At 46.0% G+C, this 20,875-nt stretch overlaps 2 protein-coding genes across 2 annotated transcripts; one reads left to right on the forward strand and one right to left on the reverse strand.

Moving 5' to 3' along the window:
- Positions 1–228: 228 nt before the first annotated feature.
- LOC135828088 (octapeptide-repeat protein T2-like) lies at positions 229–815 on the forward strand (the record flags this gene model as incomplete). The annotated part of the gene is made up of 2 exons (XM_065340522.1): positions 229–436; positions 730–815. Coding segments are annotated over 2 exons (294 nt in total), but the record flags the coding sequence as incomplete, so codon positions are not given.
- A 15,168-nt stretch (positions 816–15,983) lies between these two features.
- On the reverse strand, positions 15,984–18,396 carry LOC135828864 (uncharacterized). The gene is made up of 2 exons (XM_065341293.1): positions 18,297–18,396; positions 15,984–17,994 (listed from the first exon to the last, which is right to left on the reverse strand). Exon 2 carries the CDS (start codon positions 17,887–17,889, stop codon positions 16,738–16,740), a length of 1,152 nt encoding a protein of 383 aa, XP_065197365.1. The 5' UTR covers positions 17,890–17,994; positions 18,297–18,396; the 3' UTR covers positions 15,984–16,737.
- Between the last annotated feature and the right edge of the window lie 2,479 nt (positions 18,397–20,875).

Genomic DNA, 20,875 nt, shown 5'->3' on the forward strand with positions numbered 1-20,875 from the left:
AGAGAGGTAGGCAGAGAGGTAGGGAGAGAGGTACAGAGAGAGGTACAGAGAGAGGTATGGAGGAAGGTAGAGAGAGAGGTAGGGAGAGGTAGACAGAAGGGTAGACAGAGAGGTAGACAGAGAGGTATACAGAGAGGTAGAGAGAGAGAGGTAGTGAGAAAGGTAGGGGAGAGGTAGCGAGAAAGGTGGGGAGAGTGGTAGAGACAGAGGTAGAGAGAGAGGTAGAGAGAGGAAGATAGAGAGAGAGGTAGGGAGAGTGGTAGGGATAGAGGTAGAGGGGGAGATAGAGAGAGAGGTAGACAGAGAGGTAGGGGGAGAGGTAGAGAGAAATGTAGGGAGAGAGGAGGTAGGGAAAGAGATAGAGAGAGAGCTAGAGAGAGAGGTAGAGAGAGAGAGGTAGAGAGAGAGAGGTTGAGAGAGGAAGGTAGTGAGAGAGGTAGGGAGAGTGGTAGGCAGAGAGGTAGAGAGGGAGGTAGAGAGAGAGGTAGGCAAAAAGGTAGAGAGAGCGAGAGGTAGAGAGAGAGCGGTAGAGAGAGGAGGGTAGAAAGAGAGGTACGCAGAGAGGTGGGGAGAGAGTTAGACAGAGAGGTAGAATGACAGGTAGGGAAAGAGGTAGAGAGAGAGATAGACAGAATGGTGAATAGAGAGATAGAGAGAGAGAGAGAGAGAGGCAGCGAGAGAGTTAGAGAGAGAGAGGTAGAGAGTGAGGTAGGCAGAAAGGTAGAGAGAGAGGTGGAGACAGAGGTAGGGAGAGAGATAGACAGAGAGGTAGGGAGAGAGATAGACAGAGAGGTAGGGAGAGAGGTAGTAAATAAGTCAGAGATATAGGTAGAGAGAGGTAGAGAGAGAGGTAGGGTGAGAGGTAGTGAGAAAGGTAGAGAGAGAGGTAGATAGAGAGGCAGAGGGAGAGGTAGCGAGAGGGGTCGAGAGAGAGGTAGAGAAAGAGAGGGGTAGGGAGAGGAAGGTACAGAGAGATGTAGGGAGAGAGGTAGACAGAGAGGTAGGGGAGAGGGAGGAAAGAGGTAGACAGAGAGGTAGACAGAGAGAAGTAGGGAGAGAGGTAGGGGTAGAGAGAGATAGGGAGAGAGGTAGACAGAGAGGTAGACAGAGAGGTAGACAGAGAGGTAGGGAGAGAGGTAGGGAGAGACGTAGGGAGAGACGTCGACAGAGAGGTAGTGAGGGAGGTAGGGAGAGAGGTAAGGAGAGAGGTAGGGAGAGAGGTAGGGAGAGAGGTAGGGGGAGAGGTAGGGACAGAGGTAGGGAGAGAGGTAGGGAGATTGGTAGAGAGAAAGGTAGAGAAAGGTAGATAGAGAGGCAGAGGGAGAGAGATAGATAGGTGGAGAGAGAGAGGAAGGGAGGGAGAGAGATAGACGGAGAGGTAGGGAGAGAGGTAGGGAGAGAGTTACAGAGAGAGGCAGGGAGAGAGATAGAGAGAGGTGAAGAAAAAGGCAGAGATAGAGAAGTGGAGACAGAGGTAGAGACAGAAATATAGACAGCGAAGTAGAGAGAGAGACGTTGATACTGAAAGAGGTAGAAAATGAGGGTGAAAGAGAAGTAGAGAGAAAGGTAGGGAGAGAGGTACAGAGAGGGAGGTAGAGAGAGAGAGCAAGACAGGTAGAGATCGAGAGATCGAGAGAAAGGGAGAGAGAGGGAGAGATAGAGGTACAGAGAGAAGTACATAGAGAAGTAGAGGAGAGAGTAAGAATGAAAGGTCGAGACAGAAATATTTAGAGAAATGGAGATAGATAGATAGATAGATAGAGAGAGAGATAGATAGAGAGTCCGAGAGAGAGAGAGAGAGCGAAAGAGACAGACAGACAGAGGCAGAGAGAAGACAGAGACGGTTGCAGACGACACAGGCAAGCGACACAGGCAGACGACACAGGCAGACGACACGCCAGGACACAGTTTAAGATCATGTCCGGGACCATGAGGACTTGGAAAAACATCACAAACTGATTGCAGCATGCACATTGTTCTAAACATTTTGAATTAATTGACATACCCCACCTGCCACACGCTCTTGACAGAACCCCCTAGTTATACCTTTCTTGTCTGTCAGAAGCTGCTTGATAATCGCTACGTTAACCTAAGCTGCTTGATAATCGTTAAGTTAACCTAAGCTGCTTGATAATCGCTAAGTTAACCTACCCTTTTTCCTACCTTTTCTTCGCTAGCAGACTTTAAGAAAGAACTACAGTCCATTTCAAAACTATAGACGCGTACCTAGGCAAAAACCGTTATGCCAGCATCTATACCACATAAAATCTGTGATCACTTTGTGCATAAATTTTTCCTAATTGGGCGTCTGTTATCCAATCCTTTAGAAACTATATGAGAGTAATTGTGGAGCGATCCTGAGGAATATTCCGAAAACTATTCTCAAAAAGTTCCAGCCAAATTTGAAATATTTCAAAAACCCTACGCGTCTATAGTTTTGAAATGCACTGTAAACTTTCAATTATACAGAAGAAAAGAGGACCAAAGAAGTACAAGTTACGTTATAATGTCTACTAACACCACTAGTTACCAAACAAGCAGCTCATGCGAAAACATTGCACGACACTGACCAACGGTACTGACGCTCTACCCCTAGCTGGCAATCAGCTCTATCACGTCTTTTATCTCCACTCCAACCGATTGCCTATGATTTATTGAGTGATTGAGCTGATTGCCAGTTAGAGGTAGAACGTCCGTACCGTTAGTCAGTGTCGTGCACTGCTACGGCATGAGCTGATTGCAAAGACAGGTGCTATTCTTTACTCCTTCTTCCAGTGTCCAAGAACGTCCGGATCCCCCTTCAAATACATGCACAGATAGAAGAGCGATCAGTTGCTGTTTTGCAACTCTGAGTTTCACGAACTGAATGGATCATCAGACAAAAATTGAATCTGCCGCCATCTTGGAATACTTAAAATCTCCCATTGAACAACTCGCAAGGCCAGTTTCTCCTTCTGCTACCGCCTCAACGTTCTACTGTGTCCTTTCTTAAGGGATTTGAGCGAGATTGGACTGAGTTACGATCTTTTGAAGTTTTGCATTTGTCGTTTACGACGCATTCAAGTATGGGGCGGCTCTTAAAGGGTTAAAGAATGGCGTTGAAACTTGAATGTAAGCGGCCTGTACGCTACATAAAACTGTTACATAGACACTAATATCTTCTGTTCGTTTTCCAAGTCAAGGACATACAGAGAGCATAGCTAACAGTTCACAATGCAAGCAATGTAGTTCTGATGCCAGGGAAATATTTCCAGTCACAGTGTATTATAACCCCAGCTAGCTGCTGCATGTATTGCGACTGACGGCACTCTCTTTGTTGCCCTTTAGTTAGGCTTTACTACACGTACTACTTGCTATTGTGCTGGACCGCCCACTGTGTCTCATGTATTGTTACTACGCACTGAACTAACTGTGCTTGTCATCATCTTCGATCCGTGTGCCCCCACATCAGTGAAACCCATTTTCAGCGCGGCTGACACCAGCCCCGCTCTTATGTCATGAGCTTTCCCGACTTCGCGCAGGACTCAATTTCAGCATGACCCGAATTGAATGACTCCTACTGCAGCATGATTCAAATAGCTTCTGACTCAATTTAACTCCACTGATTTCAACTCAAGGCAGAGAATAAACACAATGACATGTTACGCTACTGAACCAAGGTGTGTCGAACACCGTTGAGGAACTCCCGCACAGTCATCTCTTGATCTTCCAGTCTATGCTGCAGCGTTGGGACTCGGCGTTCAGTTTCGCATATTTTCGCACACTCCAGTGTGTCTGTTGGCCCGCTGCGTGTTGTTGTTGAACAGCAGTTTCCCACAATGCTTGCTCTCTTTGCAGCCCTTGACATTAATTTTTGACATCTGTATACTGAGCTTGGTGCTAGGCTGGTCGTTCTACCGCGCTAAATTCTTTGGCGTCCAAAACTACTGCACTGTACGCCCACACACTGTCATGTACTGAGCTTGATGAGCTTGACCCTAGGCTGGTCATTCTTCCGCGCCACATTTGTGTGGCGCCAGACATTACTGCAATGTACGCACACACGTCTCCCAACTATTACAGGGCAATAGCTGATATCAAATGCCGTCAAACGTTCTGAAGACGTCGTTGGCAGAGCGACTGATCGGGCATGTAGTGAGTTTTAGGGACACCTTTCCATCTAAGATATTTCTAGTGGATCTCGCTAATAGGTGTGTATTGTGATAATAGTACTCACTCAGCTGAAGCACACTGTTGCAGCCAGTTGAAAAAGAAATTAGAACTTCCTAGTCAAAGAGATAAGAAACAGAACTTACTCACTGCAGCTGTTCAGCAGTCCTTCAGTTCTTCCAGTGTCCAAGAACGTCCAGCCTATCCTTCATAAACATGTACATGCACAGACAGAGGCACGAGCAGTTGCTGTTGCACATGCATGCAGTAAAGAAAGAGCATAAAGAAATCCGGATTGATAACAAGACGTGATAACTGTATGCAGTCCTGCATAAGTCATATATGAACTTCTGCTTGCAATAGCCTCCAAGCATCTATTGACCGCCTTCAGACTTGGGGTGCCCAATGGAAGATAAAGTTCGAGCCATCAAAATCTCAGGCAATACTTCTTGACCGCCACAGACCATCCCTGGATGTCCCACAGCTCACATTTGATGGCATGCAGGTGCCTGAGAGCCCTCAGCTCAAGCTGCTAGGAGTGTTATTTGACAGTACTCTCTCCTTCCGGGCCCACATCCGTTCCCTTGCCGTTAGAGCCAACCAGCGACTCGGCCTGCTCCGAAAGGCATCTCGGATCCTGGACAGTGCAGGGCGCCTAACTGTGTACAAAGGATTTGTACGGCCTATAATGGAGTACGCCCCTCTCGTCTGGGCAAGTGCGGCACATTGTCACCTCCATCAGCTGGACCTGGTCCAGCGTCGAGCCATGAAGGTTATTGGCCCCTCATTGCTCCCCAGCCTGGCAATCCGAAGGCATGTTTACGGGCTGTGCTACCTGTATAAGCTGCAATGCATACCAGGTCCAGCTCTGCTTACCAACATGGTACCTCCCCCAGCAAGAGTTAACGCTGCACCCCGGACGCGCCGGCAACGCCAGTCCCTCGGTGGCCACTCTTTCCAACTCGCAACTCCTCTGCCAGCCTCCAGTCCAGAGTTCATCCGCCGCTCCTTCCCATACTTTGTCCTGGAGAGCTGGAACACACTGCCTGCCCCAATCCTCGCCGAACGCCCAACTCTCAAGAAAGTGCCGACATTCAAGACCAAGGCCTACCACCACCTCCGCCAGACCAATTGGCTATGGGCCACTGAAGTCCACCAGCACTGAGAATAACCGGTTGTCTCTATTATTATCATTTTCTGTCTCTCTCTCTCTCTCTCTCTCTGTCTCTCTCTCTCTCTCTCTCTCTCTCTCTCTCTCTCTCTCTCACACACACACTCTTCCTCTCCTGGGAAGCTCCTCATGCTCATTCTCCCTTTCTCTGTCCATTTCCCCTTCCTGATGCGTAGACCAACTGTTGAACCCGAGACCACTAGGTCGGGGGAGGTTGACCTACCTCATCGGCACGCATGCCACGCTCCTCTGTGTTGTCAAAGTTCGCTTGTCCACTTTTGTCTACCTCCCCTTTTATGTTGCTGGCCAGTGCTTTGTAGTAAAAAAAAAAAAAAAAAAAAAAACTTACATGCAAATAGGACGTGCAATCTTTATTCAGTCTCGAATGAGTAATATAAGAAATTTCTACCCGCAAAAAACATAAAACCGTGTACGAAGTCAAGAAAGAGCAATATAAAACCAAATCTGCGAAGAAGACAAGACACCTGTATACAATCATGAAAGATCAGTGAAGTGATTTACCTCTGAGCAAGACACGAAACCGGTATGGAGCCATGAAATAGGAAAATAGGAAACTTCAACCTGCACACAGAACAAGAAAACCGGTATGCAGTCAAGAGAACACAAGAAAGCAAGTTTACGTTTGAACATGACAAGAACCTGTATTCTGTCAGAAAGGAGTAATAATGCTTTCACTGTGAAACATGCGAAACACCTGTATGCAGTAACGAAAGAATAATAACTTAGCTGAGAACAAGAGGGGAAACCAGGAAGCAGTCCACATGGAGCCATAGGACCTTACCTGCAAAAAAGACGTACAATCTATATCCAGCCTCGAAAGAGTCAAACAGGAAACTTCCACCTGCAAGTAAAACAACAAAAAAAGCTGTATGAAGTCAAGAAAAGCAAGATACCCGTAGGAAACTTATCTGCGAACAAGACAAGACACCTGTATACAATATTGAAAGATCAATGAAGGGAACTCACGTGTGAGTAAGCCAGGAAACGTTTTTGGAGAAATGAAATAAGAAAATAGTTAACCTCTACCTCCACAGAAGACAAGACACTTGTATGAAGTCAAGAAAATGCAATATAGCACGCTTACCTTTGAAGATGACGAGAACCTGCGTGCAGTCAGGAAGGAGTGATAAAGTAACCTTCTATGCGAAACAGACGAAACACCTGTATGCAGTAACGAAAGAGTACGTAGAGAACTTAGCTCAGAACAAGACGGGAAACCAGGAAGCAGTCCACAAGGAGCCATAGCAACTCACCTGCAAAAAGGACGTACAATCTGTATCCAGCCTCGAAAAGGTCAAACAGGAAACTTCCACCTGCAAGTAAAACAACAAAGAAAGCTGTATGAAGTCAAGAAAAAGCAAGATACCCGTTGGAAACTTATCTGCGAACAAGACAAGACACCTGTACACAGTATTGAAAGATCAATGGAGGGAGCTCACGTGTGAGTAAGACAAGAAACGTTTTTGGAGAAATGTAATAAGAAAATAGTTAACCTCTACCTCCACAGAAGACAAGACACTTGTATGAAGTCAAGAAAATGCAATATAGCACGCTTACCCTTGAAGATGACGAGAACCTGCGTGCAGTCAGGAAGGAGTGATAAAGTAACCTTCTTTGCGAAACAGACGAAACACCTGCAGTAACGAAAGAGTATGTAGAGAACTTAGCTGAGAACAAGACGGGAAACCAGGAAGCAGTCCACATGGAGCCATAGAAACTGACCTGCAAAAAAGACGTACAATCTGTATCCAGCCTCGAAAGAGTCAAACAGGAAACTTCGACCTGCAAGTAAAACAAGAACAAAAACTGTATGAAGTCAAGAAAAGGCAATATACTTCGAAGTAGGAAACTTACCTGCGAACAAGACAAGACACCTGTATAAACGACCTACAGTCTGTGTCCAGTCTCAAAAGAGTTGAACAGGAACCTTCTATCTGCAATTTAAACTGAAAGTCCTGTCTGAAGTCAAGAAAGAGCATTATAGGAAACTTACCTCCGAACAAGAACATACACGTCCTCTATGCAGTCTTGTGAATAAGACGTGAAATCTGAATCCAGTCTCGAAAGAGTCAAACAGGAAACAAAACAAAAACACCTGTATGAATTCAAGAAAGAGAAATATAGAAAACTTATTTGGGAACAAGGAAAGATACATGGACACCATCTTCAACGGTCAATGAAGGGAACTCACCTGTGAGCAAGACAAGAAACTTGTTTGGAGCCATGAAGTAATATGGTGTACTTCTAAGCGCACACTGGAAACGAACCCTATATACAGTCAAGAGTATACGATATAAGAAGCTTACTTTTGAACATGACGAGACCCTGTGTGCAGTCTAGGCATTGCCGGATAATGCTCGAAAAGGTGGCAGATTCGGCTCGAAAAGCAGTGAAATTGGCAGAACCATACAAACCTTATGCCGGGCAATTCCTCGAATTCTGCTCCATTTCTTTATCCACATACCAAGCATGCATAAAAATCACCAGAAAAAGTATCAAATTCTGCCAATTTATCTGCCGGCATTATCCACAAAGGCCTAGTGCAGTCGGGAAGGAGACATAATTATAGGATCCTTCTCTGCGAAACAGAAGAAATACTTGTATTCAGTTAAAAGAAAGAGCATACAGGAATACTAACTGGTACGGAGACGAGAAAACTATATGCAGTCATGCATAAGCCATATAGGAACGTACCTGCACATGGGACGTGTAATCTGTATGCAGTCATCCATAAGCCATATAGGAACTACTTAGCTGCAAATGGGACGTGTAATCTGTATGCAGTCTCGAAAGAGTCATAATTATAGGAAACCGCCTGCGAACAAGACAAAAACCTGTATGAGGTCAAGAAAGAGCAATATAGGATACTTACATGCGAACAAGACAAGGCACTTGTAGACACTCTGACTCATGAAAGATCAGTGAAGGGAACTCATCTGGGAGCAAGCCATGAAACTTGTATGAAGCCATCAAATATGAAAATAGGAAACCTCTGCCTGCACAGAAACAAAACACTTGTATGCAGTCAAGAAAATACAACAATTATAGGAAGCTTACGTTTGAACATGACGGGGACCTGTAAGCAGTTGGGAAGGAGTAATAGTTATAGGAATCTTCTCTCCCAAACAGGCGAAATACCTGTATGCAGTAACGAGAGAGCATGGTGAAAACTGAACTGAGAACAAGACCGGACAACGGTATGCAGTAAAAAAAAAGAGCTATTATATGCAGTCGACTTTGCTTATAAAGACCCACGGGGCAGCGCGACATCAGAAACGTGTCCTTATTCGCGAAGTGTCCTTACACCCGAAGTCTCATTATATGTATTCCAGCAACACACGTAGTCTAGTTCTCTGATGACATTGACCACGGAAGTGTTGCCAGTGTACAGTTATGTGTGTACGTGTGGGTGCTTGATTCTTCACAGGGCGCCGTGAAGCCCTACACCTGGGAACGCCGGGCTGCGAAAGGGTGCAAGGCGCGAATTTGCGTGCCATCCTTGGATTTCACTCAGCAAGAACACAGAGAATAAAGGACCTCCAGCGGAGAAAAAAAGCAGCTACCTGCACTGAGCTCCACATTCACAGTCGTCACGTTTAGCTGTGGATTCCTGCAGTGACACTTACCCTTCACTGTTCTTTCTCAGGCGGTAGAACGCACGTTATGGCAAGTATCCAGAACCATTTTCGACGTCTCACATACGAATGAAACGTGCCACAGGAGTGATAGTTGGTACAGCACTGTACTTGCACTTTCTATTACTTTCTATCAATCCTCTTTCACGCCTTGCTCAGCCATAGTATCTCAGATGGAATTACCAGAGCTACTGCGCCCCCACACGTCCACCACAAACTACTAGTGGCCAGTATTGACATCAACAAAATGATAACTTAGCTCACAACAAGACGGGGAAAGTGTATGCAGGCCAACAGGAGCTGTATTATAGGATCTTACCTGTCCAAAGGCGTAACATCTGTATGCAGTCTCGAAAGAGACATCATTGGAAACTTCTACCTGTAAACAAGACAACTATACCAGTACTTAGAGTAATATTTGAAAACCTCTAGCTGCAAACAAGACAAGAAGCCTGTATTCAATGTAGAAAGAGCAAAATAGGAAACTGTCGTGCCAACAACACAAGACACCTGTGTACAGTCATGAAAGATCAATGAAGGGAACTTACCTGTGAGCAAGAGAAAATCCTGTTTGGAGCCATGAAAATAATAATATTGAAAATGAGAAAATCGCCTGCACACAAGACGAGTCACTTGTATGCAGTTCGGAAAATGCATAATAGGAAGCCTACCTGTGAACGTGACGAGAAATCTGCATGCAGTCAGGAAAGAGTATTATAGGAATCTCAGCAGCGAAAAAGACGAAACCCCTGTAACTGAGAACATTACGAAAAACTGTGTGCATTCAAGAAAGAGCTGGAAAGGAAACGTATCTGTGAACAAGACGAGACACCGTAGGCTCCTATTTTCAGTCCTGAAAAAGCTGGATAGTAAACGTACCTGCGAGAAAAACAAGAGACTTGTAGGCAGTCAAGAAAACACAACAATTATAAGGAGCTTACCTGTGAACAAGACGAGAAGCCTGTGTGCAATCAGGAAAGAGTAAAATTGGAACCTTGTCCGCGAAAAGGGCGAGAAACCTGTATTATTATTATTATTATTTTGCTTGTTCGCGTTGGCATCAACCTGCATAAACCAGGTATAAAGCCTTCGCTTAAGCTGCCATAAAAAAGAAAGCTCATCCTTAGCGAGAGGGCTAGAGGGAAATATAACGATAACGAGATACAGAATACAAAGAAATCCAATGAGTTCAACATACAATTCAAAACAAGAAAGAAAGGAAAGAAAGCCGAATCTACCGATTGATCCATCAATCGACAAAGGGGACTAATCCATTATTGTTGCAAAGTAGAAGCTGATTGTAGTTGCAGATCTCCAGACCAGGGCCAGCATATTGCCGATTCTGGATAGGTCTCTGCAGCATTTGATGTGGTAATTATCATAATTGTTGATAAAATTGTTAGAGTATCTAGAGTATCTAGTATCTAGAGTATCTAGTGTGTTAAGGGTATCTAGTGTAATTGTATCCGTTATTATTGTTAAGGGTATCTATTGTAATTGTATAACTTCAGCCATTACACACATCACACATTAGTTCCTTCCACTTTCGACGATCCTGGGCGAGCTGCCTCAGTGCAACGAGATCCTCGTGTGATGTGAGGGAGTTTGTGGATCTGGAATTTTTCAGGTCGTTGTTGATGGATCAACCTGTATGCAGTAACGAAAGAGCATACAGAAAACGTAACTGAGAACAAGACGAGAAACCTGTATGCAGTAACGAAAGAGCATACAGAAAACGTAACTGAGAACAAGACGAGAAAACTGTATGCAGTCAAGGAAGAGCAGTACATGTATAGGAAACTTACCAGCGAATAAGACAGAGAAATCCGTATGCAGTCTCGAAAGCGTCATAACTATACTGGTAGCAAACGTGTACCTGCGAACAAGAGAGCAATATGAGTAAAATGAGTTCTCTAGTTGATTCAAATGGGGGTAAAAACTAAAAACACACCTGGCACAGTGGCAGTATGGCGGTAAATACATACCTGCCCTCACACGCTCTCTAGGCTGCAAAGTTTTTCTAGCACAGAGCTCTCCTTCCCACCACCACCACCAGCACACCATCAGTTCGCGCCTGGCGCCTAGTCGATGCATGGCTATCCGACATAGCAGGCTGGGCCATACTGCCAGGTGTGTGTTTTACCAAAAGTTGAATCAAGCATAAGTACTGCTGCATTGGTGTCTTCAACTGCATATCTCATGAATATTCTACCTTCGAAAAAGACGAGAAACGAACTTGCCAGCAGTAAAGGAAACTTCTAGCTGCGAACAAGACAAGCAGACCTCCACCCGTAATCCGAGCATGCATTACAGTCTATGCACAGTTGAGTCACAGTGTACAGTGGATACATAATCATTCGTATACTGAGCTTGGTGCTAGGCTGGTTGTTCTACCGCTAAACTCTTTGGCGTCCATAACTACTGCACTGTACGCCAACACATTGTCATACTGAGCTTGATGAGCTTGATTCTACGCTGTTCGCTCTTCCGCGCTACATTATGTGGCGCCAGACATTACTGCAATGTACGCCCACACGTCCCCCAACTAGTAAGTTACAGGGCAGTATAGCTGATATCAAATGCCGTCAAACGTTCTGAAGACGTTCGCAGAGCGACTGCTCGTACATGTAGTGAGTTTTAGGTACACCTTTCCATCTAAGATACTTCTAATGGATCTCGCTAAGTGTGTATTGTGATAATAGTAATCACTCAGCTGAAGCACACGGTTTCAGCCAGTTGGAAAAGAAATTCTGAGAACTTCCTAGTGAAGGAGATAACAAACAGAACTTATTCAGTGCAGCTGTTCAGCAGTCCTTCAGTTCTTCCAGTGTCCAAGAACGTCCAGCCTATCCTTCATAAACATGTACATGCACAGACAGAAACACGAGCAGTTGCTGTTTCCTAACTCTGAGTTTCACGAACTGAATCGATCATTAGACGAAAATTTAACCAGTAATAGAAATTAATGTACATACAGGTAGCGGCACTTGTCTTCCGCAATCTTGGAATACTCAAAATCTCCAATTGAACAACACGTGTGGCCTTTTTCTCCTTCTACTATTGCCTCAAATTTCCACGGTTTCCTTTCCTAAAGAATGGCGTTGTAACTTGACTGTATTATTAGTAGCCTGTACGCTACAATAAACTGTTACATTCATATTGACACAAAATTAGCTGTGCGTGTTCTACAAAAGTCAAAGAAATACAGACAGCAGAGCTAACCTTTCTCAACGCGAAGAATGTAGTTATGGTGTCACGGGTACGTTTACAGCTACTATACTCCCAGCTGTAGCACGTATTGAGAGCTGATGTGCGGGGGGAGTGCGGCGCCCACATATCTTCCACTTGAACTCTGAGCTTCATGCAGCGCTAGGCAATCATCAAACACTTGAACTGATACTCGGATCTACCCAGCAGTATGCTTATGATAGCACCCGCTACGACTGGTACGACCATGGTCGTACCACTTTTCGAAAAGCGTGGTCCGCCCGAAACGTGCAAAACCGTAATAAAAAAATCAGGATCCATCGATGCATAAGCACCCTTCCAAAACCCCTCCTACGCCCCTGTTATCAACACATAGCCTTAGGGCCATACTCGTAAGCATAAACAAAGTCAGCGCTAAATCTGGTGACGTAATTTTTGGGGAAAAAGCTGGCTCAGGCCAACGTCACCGGATTTATCATTATTATTATTATTATTTGTAGTCAAGTGGTTTGCTTCATTGTCCGAAGAGTGCTCAATACCCATGTAGGGCAGAGCCTTGTACACAAGAGAGAGATTGGAAGCTTTGTTACAACTCTGAGTTTCACGTATTACTAAGATCATCAGGCAGGGGGGTTCCCTGATGATCGTAGTAATACTTGAAACTCAGAGTTGTAACAAAGCATCCAATCTCTCTCTTGTGTATTATTATTTGTATTTGTCCGTTGGGACCATCTTGTAGCAACGCGTATAGCCGATTGGTTTGCAGTCATGTCTGCGAATCATGAGGTTCATAGCAAAACCTGCGCTGGTAACAGGGAGTGTGTTTAGTGCGGCGCTGGAAGATCTAGTCCATGTAGCGAGTTTTAAGTACACGGTTACATGATGATGTTAGTTTGACAGCATGAAACAAGGTGGAGGACACTGTGTTCGCAAACAGTCACCTTACTAGAACTACATCCATCCACGGTTGGTAGAGCCCCGGTCCGTTGGGACCATCTGAACCATAATTATGGGTGTTGAACCCGGTTCTATAATACACACTGCTGGCAACTGAAATCCGACCCCTGAGCGGTGCGCTCACATCGCAAAGACCCAACACGGGATGGTGAAACTAGGAAACAGATATCGCTATAATGTGAACCCACCGCTCAGGTGGTCGGATTTCAGTTGCCAGCGTGACTGTAGCATTGGGTTATAGAATACCACTACTACATGGTCTAGCTTTGGGAAAGGGCTACAAGTACATGTGACATCTCCAAAGTGATAACGAGTTGAGCAAGACGCACACAGGCTAGTACGGGTGGATCCGACTATATGTCCAGTGCAAGAATAGTAACTTTCATTTTTCACTCACAAAGCAACTGCTCAGTACATGGGGTAGTGGTTTACCAGAGCAATCACACTCACCACCATAGTGGTTTTCCAGAAATGAGTAGAAGCAAAAAACCACACTCGCAGCCACATAATAGATAAATAGCCGAAAAACATCTAAATCCATCAAAGAACAGCCAGCAAGCGGGAGAAAAGGCCGTAAAATCAAGTGGAACAACATGGCCAGTGGTGAGCATGGGTGAGTGGGCAGCAGGGGAGCGCCTGAAAACAAGGACTCCCTACATTCCTAGCCGCGACCGCTCAACCGGGCTAGAGGAAAAACACCGCGGCCTTTCGGCCAAAAAAACCTTTCTATTTCAATAATTCCTGCCCCGCTGCCAGTCGGACCCAAGAATAGAGACAGCAAGAAATGGTATGTAATATCCAGTGTATGTCACAATCATAAGCCACACACATTGGCATAGAATATCAAGAAGGACAGCGGAAGACCCCCATGAAACCAGGGTGGGCGGGCACCTTAAGGTGGCAGACTACCCAAAAATTCGCTGAAAATCGAATTTGTAAATTCATATTGAGTGCTACGTCAGTTGAAAGAGCATGAGTAGCTGCAAATTCTCTGAAAATTGTGTCCCTATCTGACCAGTCGTTCAAGAGTTATGGCCGAAAATGTGCCCTTGCAAGGAAAGAATTTTTTTGTTGCATGCTGTCATTTGTTGGCAGCACTGTATTTGAATGTGAGCAGACCGTGCGCAACTTGTCGTATTATGGAAACACGCGAAAGTGTGCAGAATTTTGCCCCAAGTCCAAAAAAGTCCAAAAAATCACGTTAAAAACCACGTATTGGGCTGCACGGCGGCGGGCGAAGCCCGCCGCCGTGCAGCAGGACTTTTGCCAGCACCCTCGTGACGTTGCAGATATGTGGCTTGATTATTGTAGTTGACGTTGATTTAGTGACTTTGGCAAGTTTGAGTCGTGTCAAGAAGTCAGGTAGGATTCAGTACTAGGCAGTAGTGAAACGTGAGTGGCAGTCTTTGCCGGTTTCTGAGGGAATCCTGGATTTGGTGTGCAGCGCCGTGGAAATGGCTTGCTGTGGAGGTCCCAGCACTGGATGTTGTATCAAAGGTACGACCTCGTAGCACACCCTAAACCTAAAAAATTCAAAAATTGACTTGGGTCTGTGGGAGTCCGCGAGAGAACGCCCACTCGTTCCGTTGTGACAGATTCCAGGGCCACGTTGAGGGGCCCTACCCCACCACCCATGGCTGCTTCTGGACTTGTTTTAGGTTTGGGTCCCGCGCACGGACAGAATGGGCACGAAAATGTGAAAAAAATGTAAATGCATTTGTTTGGCTCCTGGGTGGCTCGCACACCGTGGCACTATGCCGGAAATTTGAGTTTGTCCGGCCTGGAAAGCCTGTCAGTGAGGCGCAAGAACTTGTAAATCATGTCCTGAGGGCCAGCATAGTGGCAGGAGTGTGTGGTCAAAATTTCACTCAAATCCACTGAGAAACACCAAAGTTACGGTCAATTGAATGCCATATGAAATTTATGGGTAGGCTGCCCCCTTAAAGGGGAAGTATACCCTAAAATCAAATTTTCACCAGTTGTAGTCTTTGGGGTGCTGAGTCGAATGGTCTTGGTCCGAGGAAGCTGAGACGCTCCCTTCCTACTTGAATCCCAATCGAACTCGCGCACTTCCACCGAAACTGGGTGACTGCGGCCTGCTAGATGGGATTTGTATGCAAAATGTCACTAAAAGCGCCATTTCGTTCTTATAAAAGCACGGATGACCGCGATTGGCCCATATGTTGTAGTCTTTTGGACGCTGAGTCGACTGGTTTTGGTCCGAAAAGGCTGCGATGCAGCGTTCCTCCTTTATTCCCAATCGAACATGGTTGAACAAGCGGTCACGTGCTCCTGCGTACACCAGTCACCTGGTCACCGTGCCTGCAGGGTACAACTTACTAGCCTGTTTGACCTTTTTTGGTTGCAGTCCTGTCACTCGAGTTGAACTCGAGTTGAACCTTGGTGTGAAAGTTGTCGCCTGCTGGCGCGGTGACCAGGTGATTTGGGCACCCAGGAGCACGTGACCGCTTGTTCAACCATGTTCGATTGGGAATAAAGGAGGAACGCTGCATCGCAGCCTTTTCGGACCAAAACCAGTCGACTCAGCGTCCAAAAGACTACAACATATGGGCCAATCGCGGTCATCCGTGCTTTTATAAGAACGAAATGGCGCTTTTAGTGACATTTTGCATACAAATCCCCATCTAGTAGGGCGCAGTCACCCAGTTTCGGTGGAAGTGCGCGAGTTCGATTGGGATTCAAGTAGGAAGGGAGCGTCGCAGCTTCCTCGGACCAAGACCATTCGACTCAGCACCCAGAAGACTACAACTGGTGAAAATTTGATTTTAGGGTATACTTCCCCTTTAACTACCAAGAGGAAAAACAAAGACCACGATGGCAGGTTCAATGGAGTTGCTCAGAACAAGAGAAAACGCATGAAAATATTTGCGTGCGAAAAATACGTTTTTTGCACTCTTTCACTACGCTCAGCTGTGAAAAAACAAAAACGTTCACAGCTCTGTCGTTACATCAAGAGGATAGAACAGTAGCAATACAAGAAGTAGCAATGATACCGTATGTCCACTACGCTGCATAATTATTATTTCTATAGGAATGATTAGAAAGGACACCAGCTATTGACACCGGGAATGTAGCCATGGTTGGTCATGACCTGAACAAACTGGCTCGCATCGCTTCCAAAGTAGGCAACACTGACTTGGTGGTGGTTGATGGCATCATCATTGGTACTATCACCTGGCAAGTGAGACTCTAGTCAGTGGCTTCCGCCGAAAGCAGTGCGGGTATTCGAGTAGCTTGGGGAAGAAGCTGGAGAAGAATGCCGCATTCACAACGAACACTCCCGAGTCATACTCTCCAGCGTTGAACCTATCCATTGCTGCACCAACGTAGACTGCCAGTTCGTCATGGTCGTCAAAGCGGGGTCCGGAGAAGTTTCCCCAAACTGTTCCTCTCCATGGTTTCATGTATCCATGGGACATGTGCGTTGTTTCTGCATCGATGACACACTCCTATATATTTCTACCCTTCCTCTCTCCATACTTCTGTCCCCCCCCCACTCTCTCTCATTCCTTCTGTCGTCCACATGTATCAAAGGAGGCGAAATCGCCTGTTTGTGGTGCGACGTTAAATAAACTTCTACAACTCCTCGTGGCTTGTCTCCGCTGGGCACACGGACACATCAAAACCAGTCCTAACCAATCGCCTGGCAATACCAGCCAGTCGTCCTGGTGTCACGGGTATTGGAAGAAGTGCTGGTAGTGGTGGTAATGCGTCGTCTGGTGAACGAACAGCAATGTCACCGTTTACATGCCGTTCATAATGTTGGCCGTGTTGCTGGTCATTGGCCATACCGTGGCCATTGTTACCACTGCTACTCATCACATGTCTGCTTGGGTGATTGCGATGTCTGCTTGGGTGATTGCGGCGCTTTGCTTGACCTGCGTGTGTCGTCCGACTGTTGGTCTCGAACATTGGTTGCTCATCGGCGTCGTCATCAGTGTAGCTGTAGGCACCATTGTAATCAACATCGCCATGCGCCTCACAGTCGATATCATGTTGCTCGGCTTGAGAGTAACCAACGAATCTGCGCGCACGTTCCCGAACTGAACGCCTGCGCTTGTTACTGCTAGCCACCTGGGACAAAGCAGAGGAAGGTAGGCTCTCCTGCATTTCAAAGTCATCACCATGGAGATGATGCTTTGGCGGGGTGTCCGAATTGCTTGTGCCGTTGCAGAGTATAGATTTGCCTTTGGCCAGAATCTCCTTTGCTGTCAATTGATGTATGTTCTCTGGTGGTGTTGATTCCAGAATTGCTTTCCAGAGCTGAAACACCTTCACTCCATTGTCTTCCAAGGAAATCCTATTGAACACTCGGAAATGCGACAAAGTCGTCGGAACTAACATGTTGGGGTCTTGACTGCGGATCATTCGTACTATCTTGTACCCGCGAATATACTCATAGACGTTGCTTCGTGTCAGGCCAACCTCAGTTTTCGTCCACACGTGAAAACAGCTAGGGCTTAGAAGATGCTCGTCGTATAGCATGGAATGGAGGGCTTGTCCTACGGCATAGTACGAACCACGTCCATTCTGCTTGATGATGCCTTTCCAGTGCAACAGCCTATCACCGACAGTCTGCGCCGTTAGTGCCGGAGCTACTCCATCACTGATTGCTGGCGATTGCGCCTCCAGTGATGGTGGCGAATCCCAATTGACCATCACGTCCATCAGCACTTCATAAGGCGAGGTCGCCCCGTGATTCTGCACAACCTTTGCTGCGGTCGACATTCTCGCTTCAGACTCTCACCTTCATTCTTTCCTGAGGTTCTGCTTGGAAAGTTGAATGTCGTTGAGGTGCCGGTTGAGTTTCCGTCAGGCTTTTGATCAATGCACCTGTAAACAAGACAAATATACCAGTATTAAGTCAAGAAAAGAGTACTATGTGAAAACCTCTAGCTGCGAACAAGATAATAAGCCAGTATTCAATGTAGAAAGTATTCTTACCCATGAACAAGACCCGAAACTCGTATGCCAGCGATGAAATATGAAAATTGATTGGATGTCGTTGAGGTCCCGCTTGCGTTTCCGTCAGGTTTTTAATCAATGCACCTGTGCGTTTCGGTGTTATTGTGACAAGAAAGGAAATGACACTGATAGCACTGCAGTAGCTGATAAGCTGTAAAATCCAATCTTACCGATGTGTTTTGAGTTTCTTCTCGGAAGCGATCCCCTGGCACCTCCGATACGATCGATTCGATCCCGACCAGCTTCTCTACTACTGGTAGTTATTTATTTATTGCTCTAGACGCGGCTACTTCACAAACTTCTGTCTTCTTCTTCAATCTAGCCGAGATGAGCGCACCGTACAGCTCCGCAATAAAACAAGGTCCAACTGAAAGAACATTAGGCATGACTGTCGTTTATGTACAGCTGCTGAAATACAGGCGAGCTTGTCCCATTGGTCACAGCCATGCTCTACACAGGGTGTATTCCGCTTTGGAACAATCATGATGTCCAGTGGTCGCGGGGGAGTTAGACCCACTTACGTTCTCTGCTGGATTGTGCACTTCAGTATACGATGTAAATAAAATATTATTATGTAATGTCGATTACAAAATCGTCATGTGTGCTTGTGGGCTTCTTCATTGCCGCTATTGTATGTATTATTAATGTATTCTTTACGTAGTCATGTGGTTTGCTTCATTGTCCGAAGAGTGCTCAATAATCATGTAGGGCAGAGCATTGTACACAAGAGAGAGATTGGAAGCTTTGTTACAACTCAGAGTTGTAACAAAGCTTCCAATCTCTCTCTTGTGTAATGTATTCTTTATGTATTCTTTTTTGTATTCTTTAATAAGGGGGCGGCCTACCCATAAATTTCATATGGCATTCAATTGACCGTAACTTTGGTGTTTCTCAATGGATTTGAGTGAAATTTTGACCACACACTCCTGCCACTATGCTAGCCCTCAGGACATGATTTACAAGTTCTTGCGCCTCACTGACAGGCTTTCCAGGCCGGAAAAACTCAAATTTCTGGCATAGTGCCACGGTGTGCGAGCCACCCAGGAGCCAAACAAATGCATTTATAATTTTTTCACATTTTCGTGTCCATTCTGTCCGTGCGCGGGACCCAAACCTAAAACAAGTCCAGAAGCAGCCATGGGTGGTGGGGTAGGGCCCTTCAACGTGGCCCTGCAATCTGTCACAACGGAACGAGTGGGCGTTCTCTCACAGACTCCCACAGACCCAAGTCAATTTTTGAATTTGTATAGGTTTAGCACGTGCACAGTGGGTTGGTCAAAGACCATGATTGAGATACGAGAGGTACCTGGTTCAAGTCCTACCTGGGAGCGGTTTTTCCAGCCGTGCTGCTACCCACACCCAACTTGGAACTTGTGGCCAGGCACAAGGGGTACATGGATGCAGCTAATGGGGTCGTTTTTGGCACTTGTGCCAGTGGTTGTGAGACTTGCCCACTCGCCCCCACCGTTAGGCGTTGCATCTGCCGCTAGGGTTTATCGGGTGTTAGCGGCCGTCGTGAGTTCCCTTCGGGAACGGATACGATAATTTACTTACTTACGTGCTACGAGGTCGTACCTTTGATACAACATCCAGTGCTGGGACGTCCACAGCAAGCCATTTGCACAGCGCTGCACACCAAATCCAGGATACCCTCAGAAACCGGCAAAGACTACCACTCACGTTCCGCTACTGCCTAGTACTGAATCCTATCTGACTTCTTGACACGACTCAAACTTGCCAAAGTCACTAAATCAACGTCAACTACAATAATCAAGCCACATATCTGCAACGTCACGAGGGTGCTGGCAAAAGTCCTGCTGCACGGCAGAGGGCAAAGCCCGCCACCGTGCAGCCCAATACGTGGCTCAAAAACGTGATTTTTTGGATTTGGAGCAAAATTCTGCACACTTTCGCGTGTTTCCATGATACGACAAGTTGCGCACGGTCTGCTCACATTCAAATACAGTGCTGCCAACAAATGACAGCGCGCAACAAAAACCTTTCCTTACAAGGGCACATTTTCGGCCATAACTCTTGAACGGCTGGTCAGATCGAGAAAGGATTTTCAGAGATTATGCAGCTGTTCATGCTCTTTCAACTGATGTAGCACTCGATATGAATTTACAAATTCGATTTTTCAGGGATTTTACGACCAGGCTGCCCCCTTAACTGCGAATAAGAGAGTAATAAAAGTATAGGAATAAACGTCTACCTTCGAACAAGACGAGAAACATGTCAGCAGTATAGGAATAAACGTCTACATGCGAACAAGACAGCAATATGAGTAATATGAAAACTCTAGTTGATTCGAATGGTGGTAAAAACACACCTGGCACAGTGGTAGTATCGCGGTAAATACATACCTGCCCTCACACGCTCTCTAGGCTGCAAAGTTTTTCTAGCACAGAGCTCTCCTTCCCACCACCACCAGCACACCATCAGTTCGCGCCTGGCGCCTAGTCAATGCATGGCTGGTGGTATCCGACATAGCAGGCTGGGTCATACTGCCAGGTGTGTGTTTTACCAACAGTTGAACCAACCAACATTGGTGTCTTCTGCTGCAATCTCATGAATATTCTACCTTCGAAAAAGACGAGAAACGAACTTGTCAGCAGTAAAGGAAACTTCTAGCTGCGAACAATACAAGCAAACCTCCACCCGTAATCCGAGCATGCATTACAGTCTATGCACAGTTGAGTCACAGTGTACAGTGGATACATTTGTATACTGAGCTTGGTGTACGCCCACA

Source organism: Sycon ciliatum, chromosome 12, assembly GCF_964019385.1.
Source record: "Sycon ciliatum chromosome 12, ocSycCili1.1, whole genome shotgun sequence".
In the NCBI taxonomy this organism is placed as follows: domain Eukaryota; kingdom Metazoa; phylum Porifera; class Calcarea; order Leucosolenida; family Sycettidae; genus Sycon; species Sycon ciliatum.